The sequence below is a fragment of the Urocampus carinirostris genome, chromosome 5 (assembly GCF_059441175.1).
Source record: "Urocampus carinirostris isolate Australia breed hairy pipefish chromosome 5, RoL_Ucar_1.0, whole genome shotgun sequence".
NCBI lineage: Eukaryota > Metazoa > Chordata > Actinopteri > Syngnathiformes > Syngnathidae > Urocampus > Urocampus carinirostris.
Genome location: NC_142353.1, coordinates 27109826 through 27119566, shown reverse-complemented (window position 1 = coordinate 27119566; position 9741 = coordinate 27109826). Strand labels below are relative to the sequence as shown.

Genomic DNA, 9741 nt, shown 5'->3' with positions numbered 1-9741 from the left:
ATGAAAAAAATACAATTAGAAAAGGAAAAAAAAAAGATAAAAGAATAAGAAAAAAATTACATTTTTATACATAACACATAGGAAATAAAAAATATGTATAAATCTACAAAAAAGATGATTAAATACATAACAATTTTAACATATTTTCCTCACAACAAATTTAAATTCAACAACACAGCATCCCTTCTCAAGGTTTCATTTTCCTTATGCTGAGGTTTGAGTTTGTCCTTGCCCTCATGTAGGTTATATATCAGGGGTTGGTATAATAGTCTGTAGTTAGCAATAATCTGTGGTCTGTACAGCCCATTGAGACAAGTTGCGATAATGGGCTATACAAATAAACATGACATTATGTGTGAAATTGTTAATCAAAGTCATAAATAAAATGTACTTTTTTTCAAAAGGAGAGACTACATTGAAAAATTAATAACTGTAATCATACTTTGAAAAAAACGTGTTTTTTTTTTTACACATTTTTATCTTATATTTTTCATACTTTGCACTGAAAGGCAAAGCACTTATTCATTCTGTTCACCTTTAAACACATTCAAAAAATTAAAAATGAAAAGTCATGTTCATATTTGAGAGAATTTTATTTACAAAGACATAAGAGAGCCCCACTGGTCTACTAGGTAGAAGTCAGATGACAACATTATGTTCTTGTAGACGGCCTGGCGAAACAAAGAAAGAACATAGTAATTAATGTTTGATAATGATAACAGTAAACTGCAACACTGGAAACTCAATACCTCAGAAGACATTTTAATTCTTCAGGAGCTGATGTCGGACCACCAGGAACGGGAATGTGAAACCGCTGCCAAAAAACACCACCATCATTCCCAGCAGACGCCACTTGTTATCCACTGAGAATGGAAGGTTCTGTAAAAAGGTCAGTCATTTTAATGTAAAATATAGATTCAGCATAGCATTTCATTGAACTGCACAATCAACTTCTGTCATCCACCATTGCAATGAAACAGGTACAGTTGATGCCTGGGATTTTCACTTTACAGTGAAGATATTTTATGGCCGCTCTGCACAGCATTTACCCTTCACTATATGACATCAACACATTATTTTGCCCCAAAAATCTTGTGTGCGACAAAGACTAACAATACTGTAGTTTGTGCACTGAATTCATTTATTATGGCTACCAAGGCTAGCTGAGGTGCTAAGGAGGGAAGCAAAAATACAGCAACCATGGAAACAAAACTTGGCAAGCAATATCGAGGTACACAAATGGTTACCCATGTTGAGTTGCAAGCCCAAAATCAAAGATCATGGACTAATACTTCAAGTCATGTTTATTTGTATAGCCCTTAATCACAAGGAGACTCAAAGGGCACAAACCAGACAAGTGAAAACTACAGACTATTATCACACCATCCCCTGATCTAAAAACCTACATTATCTACCCACTACTCCACTGAACCAATTTTAGTCACGTCAAACCAGAAGTAAATACATTTCATTTTTCCTACACACACATGGTTAAAATTGTAAATACATGTGAACATTGCACATTAGCTCAAATTAGTACTTGGTGATTTGTGTTTTTTTATGTTTTTATTTGGGATACCAGTGGTTCAGAGACAATTACCATAGGTGTCGATCCCCTTTTTATGTCAATTTCACTTGGCGATTCCCACCTCTAAAGGATCCATGTTTGGGGTCTGCCTAAATAGTGACATTTCAGTAGAATATTTAGAAATGATAAATGTTTATGTGCTCGCTTCGAAATTGTAATAGCCATGACGGAAGTTCTAAAGTAACATTACATTGTATAACAAAGAGAACATCAATGTCATGAAGGTGCCTGAATGACATTTAGAATCAGCTATTGCAGAAGACTGCAACTTTTTATATCTCAATAAACCATGAGACGTTTAAAGACGGAAACCATATTGCCAATACCACGGAGAGGGAGATAGAACGGATAAGCCTATTTAGCACTAAAGCTTATGCTAACTGCTAGGCAAACCGACTTCGGGTTATCAGTTTCAAATGTTGAGAAATAATGAAATATTAGCATTAACTAGGTAACCGTCATTTTGCCTAAAATAATAATTGTATATACAGTATAGAGTTTACTGCATGACCTCCAAGTTACCTTAACTAGCAAGCTAGTTAGCTGTTAGCGATGTAGCTATCAAGTCACCCGGACACAACACTAAGTCCCGACACAAAAGACCGCTTTAAAGATTCTTCACATGTTACGAATGCAATAATTGGATTTACCTTTCCCGGTCCTTCGGCATAATGCGAAGAACGAACGGCGGACGTCGTAAATCGTCTCACAGCTTGTCCAAACATGGCGAAGTATTGTTTTGCTACTGCGACCTTGTGTCTGGGAAGGATTTGTACTGTACATGCGTGGAAGAGAGGCTGCTGGGAAAACGGTAGTCCTCATGGTAAATGTAGTCCCGCTTACGTTTAGGATATACAGTGGGACCTCGCTACTTTGCGGTTCCACGTTCCCGGGTTCAGAGCTTCGCCGGTCTAGTAAATAATAATAATAATAATAATAATAAAATAAAATAATGAAAAAAAATGTATTTTTAAAAAAATTATTATTTTTTTTTTAAGCATTTTTGAAGGGCCGTCGCTACTTCGCAGATTTTCACTTTTGCGGGTGGTTTTGGTCCCCATTTTAGCCGGGTCTAAAAAATAATAATAATGAAATAAAATAATTAAAAAAAAAAAAAAAACAAACACTTTTTTTTAAGCATTTTTGAAGGGGCGTCGCTACTTCGCGGATTTTCACTTTTTGCAGGTGGTTTTGGTCCCCATTAATTACTGTACAGTCCTGACAACCGAGTTGCAAACTATCAATTTGATCTTAAATATTATTATCATTGATATCAATAAAAATGAAATATTATTACTGCCGACAAATCCTTGAGTGAATACAATAATAAACAACACAAAATATTTTAAGTGTCCTTGCCCCCAATAAGCAGGTCGGCGCCTTGCATGGCTGCATGGCCGCTATTGGTGTTTGAATAGGTAAGTGTGAAGCACATTGTAAAGCGCTTCAGGAGGTCTTCGTTGACTTGAAAAGCGCTATGTAAATGCAGAACATTTACCAAAATAATAATGCAATGTCTGTTACTTTTGTTTCGTTATTACAATGCCAATAATAACAATAATAATAATAATAATAATACTATTACTACTACTACTACAAATAATAATAATGATAATAGTAATAATAATAATAATAATACATTACATTTCTAAGCGCAAATCAGGACCCCCAAAGTCACTCTACACAGAATGAAACAGTTAAATCAATAATAACAAGCAATAAAAACAATCAATAAATACAAAAAAAAAGAAGTAAAGTTAAGTCATGTTTATTTGTATAGCCCTTAATCACCTCAAACGGCATTATCTTTTCAGTAACGGGGTAATCTAACTCTTGACATTTTCTGCTGTTACGCCGGCGTCATCGTGACTGATGTTGAAAAGTGCTTTTGAAAAGTGGTGTGTTCCTTTGGCTTAAGAACGCTAACGGCAGCATGTGCCCACGCACAGTATTTCGCTCTCCTCCGAGTTCGTAACGTGTATCTTTTGGGATAATGTCACCATTCAAAATAAGGACTACCACATAGTTAGACAGCAATCACAAATATAGTATTTACTAATGCACCGAAAGAAAGGGTGCGTTGGCGAGTGCGGCGGTAACAGACTTGTGTCATTCGAGGAACGAAACAGCTTGGAAGTGGGAGCTAGCTACCCAACATACCGAGAGCCGGTGTTATGCGGAGAAATGCATCCCTGCCGAGATTTGCATCCCCTAGCTACTATAAGCACTTTTACCTTGTTTTATCTCACTTTTATATCACTTTTCAGGAATGTAATGGCGAACAAATGACCAAAACCACTTCGTCTTGCATTTGTTGGGAATGTTATACAACTTAAACCATTCCGTCTTTGTATTTGTTGGGAATGTAATCGAACGGTAATGCACACCGTATATAAATCACTTTTGAGAACTCTTATGGTCTACCATAAAGCTTATTATGCTGAAATAAGCTTTATGGAAGAGTGCATAACAGTTTCAATACGAGCGATTTGAGTAGAAAAAGGCAAAATAAACATGTTACCTGCTCAAAAGTGATTTATATGCAGTGTGCATTACCGTTTTATCACATTCCTAACAAATGCAAGACAAAGTGGTTTTGGTTATATGTTCGCCATCACATTCCCAAAAAGTGATATAAAAGTGAGATAAAACGAGGTAAAAGGGCTTATAGTAGCTAGGTGATGCAAATCTCGGCAGGGATGCATTTTTCGGCATAACACTGGTTCCCTTCGAGATGCTATTTTTCTCTTGTGATTGGTCAAAATTCCTTTTTTTAATCAGGGATTCTGTGCTGTTGAATTATTGAGTATATAGAAGGTTAAAATTGTTTTGTATTTTTTTTTCCACATTTTATTTTTTGTAGATTTAGAAATATTTTGATTTGTGTTTCCTGTGTTTTTTGGTAGAATAGAATAGAATAGAATATACCGCTTTTGTCATCGTTTAAAAATGGGTTAACATATTGTGACAACAAAATTGGGCATGACACTCCAGTTTCACACATTCACAGTGAGGTAAAAAACCCAATAAGATAAAGGAACAGAGAAGATAAGGTTATAATACAAGGAAGATAAGCTTATAGTTATAATTTACACAAAATTTACCCAAGAATGTCGGCATATAGGATGTTACATACAGTTTGGTTTCGTAGGATTTTTGCAATATGCATTTGGTGCAAAAATAGTCATCATAGTGCAAAAAAATGGTCAACATATGCATTTGGTGCCAAAAAAAGATGAATATGTGATGCGGAGAAATGCATCCCTGCCGAGATTTGCATGACCATGTGATGGCGAACATATAACCAAAACCACTTCGTCTAGTGTAAATGTTTAAGTGTTAATTTTGGTTTATTTTACCCATTTTTAAATACATCCATCCATTCATTATCTGCACCGCTTATCCTCAGTAGGGTCACGGGGGTGCTGGAGCCAATCCCAGCTATCTTCAGGCAGTGGGCAGTGGACACCCTTAACTGGTTGCCAGCCAGTCGCAGGGCACACAGAGACAGACGCTCGCTCATTCACACTTACGGAAAATTTGGACCGGCCAATTAATCTATTATGCATGTTTATTGGAATGTGGGAGGAAACCAGAGTGCCCGGAGGAAACCCACACAAGCACGGATAGAACATGCAAACTCCACACCGGAAGGTTCGATCTCATGACCTCAGATTTGTGCCACACACGCTCTAACCTCTGCGCTGCAGTGCTGCCCATTTTTATGTCATTCATGATTATACATAACAAATGGTGATATATGGAATAAACAACAAAAACACCCTCAAGAGCTATTTGGGAGCTGGCTCTTTTTAGTGAGCCAAGCTAAAAAAGCCGGTTCTCTAGAAAGAGTCGGATTTCTCACCTCCAGAACAGACCGTACGGGTTAGATTTAATTTATTAATATGAGTTTTTATTGTTTACTCCTGATTGTTGTTTTGCTATATTGTTGACTTTTTATTTTTGTTCCACTTCAAGTGTACGATAAATCTGTTGGTTGCCGGTCAGGTTCACTCAATATTACAGGGTATGTCTGATCTTCGCTATTTTACTGACTCGAATACTGCTCAGAAAATTTCAAATTTTTTGATATACAAGTTCTATTTAAAGTAACAGAAATAGTTACTTTCCCCGGTAACTAGTTACTTTTACCACAGAGTAACTCAGTTACTAAAGTAGTTACTTCTTGGAAGAAGTATTGAGTAACTATACCTTATTACTTTTTAAAAGTAACGTACCCAATATTGTTTGATTGCACATGCTTTAGCTCCATTCTAAGCTGCAACGACCTCTAGTGGTAAATTATTACACTGTCACTTTAAGTAAGGCAGTACATTTGGTCATAATTGTATTCCAGCACCACCATGAACGACAGTGCAAATATTAAACAAAGCCGTCACATGAAATAATAGCCCGCGTCATCCTTTAGCACTAACAATAAGCATCCAAGCGATATTACCTTGATCCGGTCACATCTGTAAACAAAGCTATAATCAGGCGAGTGCCGTGCATAATGATTTTGTGGGCTGCCTCCGTAATCACCACACATGTAAAATGACTACTTTCATTCACAAGGTCGTTAGCAAACAAAACGGCACCGCCGTACGCAATAAACATGGCCGCTTTTACTGTCATTGGGATTTACTAGTCAGACCTGGGATGTGATAAATTGCGGTTTGGGCGGTCGAGGTAAACACCATGGATAATGATAATCAATGAGGACGACAGTGAGGACAGTTCATTTTGTGCTCGTGTTTTAAGTCTCTTAGATAATTGCCGTTGATGGGTTCTGACTTTGACAATTACCGTGCCTAGAGAAAGTATTGGCCTACTGAAAACATTTTGGCTTTTAAGTTAAAGCTAGAAATTGAAAATATTTTCCAAGAATCAACAACATGTGGAACCCAATTATTTTAATGTTTTACATTTTATTTTTTACCACAAAAACTCTGAAAGGTAGCTGTTGCAAAAAATAATGGACCTTTGTTCTCTCAGCTCAGCCAACTGACTCCAGAAGTTTTCTGATTACTTCTGAATGATCCAATGTCAACCTAAATGACTAACAATGACACACAGAGGGCAACTAAAACAGAGAGAGAAAAAAACCACTGCAAACCTACCAAGAGCTGTCCTTCCCTCTAAACCTTCACCCCAAACAAGGAGAAAACTAATCAAGATCACATTGGATGACCTACAGGAATACACAGCTGAGGTAGGAAAATATGTGCATAAAATAATTATAAGCTACACTCTGCATAAATCTGCATTTTACGGAAGAGTAGCAGGAAGAAAGCCTCTTCCCAAAGAAAACCATAAAAAAGCCAATTTGGTGTTTGTAAGAAGCCTGAAATAACATGTGGAGCAAGGTGTTTTTGGTCAGATAAGACAAAAAATGAACTTTTTGGCCTTAATGCAAAGTGCAACTTTTGGCGTTGGAGTAACACCGCACATCACACTGAAAACACTATCCCCACTGTCAAACATGGTGGTGGCAGCATCATGCTCTGGGGTTGCTTTTGTTCAGTAGGGACCGCAAAGATCGTTAGAGTTGATAGGAAGATAGATGAGTCAAATACAGGGTTATTCTGACAGAAAATTTGTTGCAGTCTGCAAGAGACCAGGTTCACCTTCCAACAGGACAACGACCTTAAACATAAAGCAAAATCTACAATAGGATTGTTAAAAAACTATCAGTATAATGTTGTCACACTTGTCAAGTCAAAGTCCACCTTAATCCTATAGAGCATTTGTAGACAGATCTGAAAAATGCCTTAGACATATGATTGCCATCAAACCTTCAGGAACTTGAGCTGTTTTGTAAATAAGAATGGGCAAATATACCGTATTTTCCGCACTATAAGGCGCACCTAAAAGTCTTAATTTTTTGCAAAAGCTGACCATGCGCCCTATAATACAGTGCGCCTTATATATGGCTCAATATTAAATATCAAAGTCTCGCAACTTACGCAACAGCCGCCGACTCGATTTTCCCCCGAACGTGGAGTAGTCCGCGGTGTAAGCTGGGATTTATATAACGGCGTTTCATTGGCTAACCAATGTGTCAATCATCATTTGAATCGATCGCTATTGGCTAAAGTTATTCGGAGCCTCGGATAGGCTAGAGGGCCGAAACAAACCCTGCAATTGGCCGAAAAAGATGTGTCAATCATCAGTTGAATCGATCGCTATTGGCTGAAGTTATTCGGAGCCTCGGATTGGCTAGAGGGCCAAAACAAACCCTGCAATTGGCCGAAAAATATGTGTCAATCATCCGTTAAATTGATCGCTATTGGCTGAAGTTATTCGGAGCCTCGGATAGGCTAGAGGGCCAAAACAAACCCTGCAATTGGCCGAAAAAGATGACTGAATAGCAAGCTTGCTAAACTGCGCCATAAAGAAACATGTTTAATTAGTCTGTATTTGTAAACATTTTACTCTCCTGGATTTACTACACTTACGGTTGTAAGAAGACCATGATTGCGTATCATTATTGAACGTGAGAACTTAGGTGAGCTATGCGGCTTTATATTTTCCCTGTGTCTTGTTTTAGAATGATCTTGATGTTGCTGTGATGAGTTGAGTAAATTAAACTCAATTCCAAGTGTTTATTGTCATATGCACAGTAAAGTTGCGAGCGAAAAAGAAAATAGAAACTAAGGAATGGTTGGCATTTCTTGAATCCCAAGACTCCAACCTTCCGAATGATATTTGAAATGACGCATTTAGGGCAGCACGGCAGCGCAGTGGTTAGCGCTTGTGCGGCACAGTTCATGTCATGGGAACCTGTCGTGGGTTCAAATCCAGCTCCAGACTTCCTGTGCGGAGTTTGTATGTTCGCCCCGTGCTTGCGTGGGTTTCCTCCGGGCACTCCGGTTTCCTCCCACATTCCAAAAACATGCATTTCAGGTGAATTGGCCGGTCTAAATTGTCCCTAGGTGTGAATGAGCGAGCGAGTGAGTTGTCCGTCCCCGTGTGCCCTGCGATTGGCTGGCAACCAGTTCAGGGTGTCCCCTGCTCACTGCCTGGAGATGGCTGGGATGGGCTCCACCCCCCCGCGACCCTAATGAGGATAAGCGGTGCGGCTAATGAGATGAGATGAGATGACGCATTTAAGTGACATCGTACGGACACCGCATCCGCACGTGTCTACGACACGTATTTGATTCTTTGCAAGCTTTCGGAATGTTAAAGGGGTAATCAGTTTGACTGAATCATCTGACTGTTTTGTCGACGTTCCCATTGTAGTGCCTTATAATCCGGTGCGCCTTATCTATGGAAGCTATAGGACCAAAACCTATTTTTTGGGGGTGCGCCCTATAACCCGGTGCGCCCTATTTTCATGATTACCCAAGTGGAGCCACCTGGGGTAATCATCTGACGCGCGGGAATGCGCTTCCTGATTGGTTTATGTTCCCTTTTTAAGCATGCTACGCAGAGACCTCTTCGTCGGAGGATTACTTTTTACCCCGTTTGACTCGCCTGATTTTCCTGTGTAATTTTGACTTGTTTACCTGATTCTGCCTGCCTCCGATCCGACCTGCTTCCGTTCCACGCTACGATCTTCTCTCCAGTCCCGGTAAACTCGACCTGCTTCCGTCCCACGCTACGATTGGCTACGTGTCCCGAAGTTGTCTTCACGGCGTTGCTGCTGACGTTCGACGGTCATCGCGTCTCCCGCTAACCCTGTACGCTTCCCCAAATAAAAGACTTGTAACGAACGCTCTGGGGTCTCCTGCTCTGTTCTGGTCCGCCCTGACACCTATAGTGCGGAAAATACGGTATATGTTTCAAAAGGTGCAAAATATTTAAAGACTTGCCCAAAAAGACCAGTGGCCGTGATCGCAGCAAAAGGAAGCTGTATAAAGTATAAATTCGAGGGGGGCCAATTCACTATAAATTCGTTTATCAAATCATTAATGACCAACTTTTATTCCAACTTTTAAACATAACTTTTATTATTCCGGTATGTATATAATTGTTTCTCAATTTGATTATCTACTTCTATATTTACCTACTTCCACTCACTGCTTCAAGTAGAATTAAAACTTTCATAAAATAAATACATTTATTGGGCACTCCGGTTTCCTCCCACATTCCAAAGACATGCATTTCAGGTGAATTGGCCGGTCCAAATTGTCCCTAGGTGTGACTGA

General features: G+C 38.9%; 1 protein-coding gene across 1 annotated transcript; it reads right to left on the bottom strand.

The window, feature by feature from the left end:
• Positions 1–574: 574 nt before the first annotated feature.
• Positions 575–2385, bottom strand: cox7c (cytochrome c oxidase subunit 7C). The gene is made up of 3 exons (XM_088335128.1): positions 2239–2385; positions 750–879; positions 575–671 (listed from the first exon to the last, which is right to left on the bottom strand). Exons 1-2 carry the CDS (start codon positions 2311–2313, stop codon positions 763–765), a joined length of 192 nt encoding a protein of 63 aa, XP_088191254.1. The 5' UTR covers positions 2314–2385; the 3' UTR covers positions 575–671; positions 750–762.
• Between the last annotated feature and the right edge of the window lie 7356 nt (positions 2386–9741).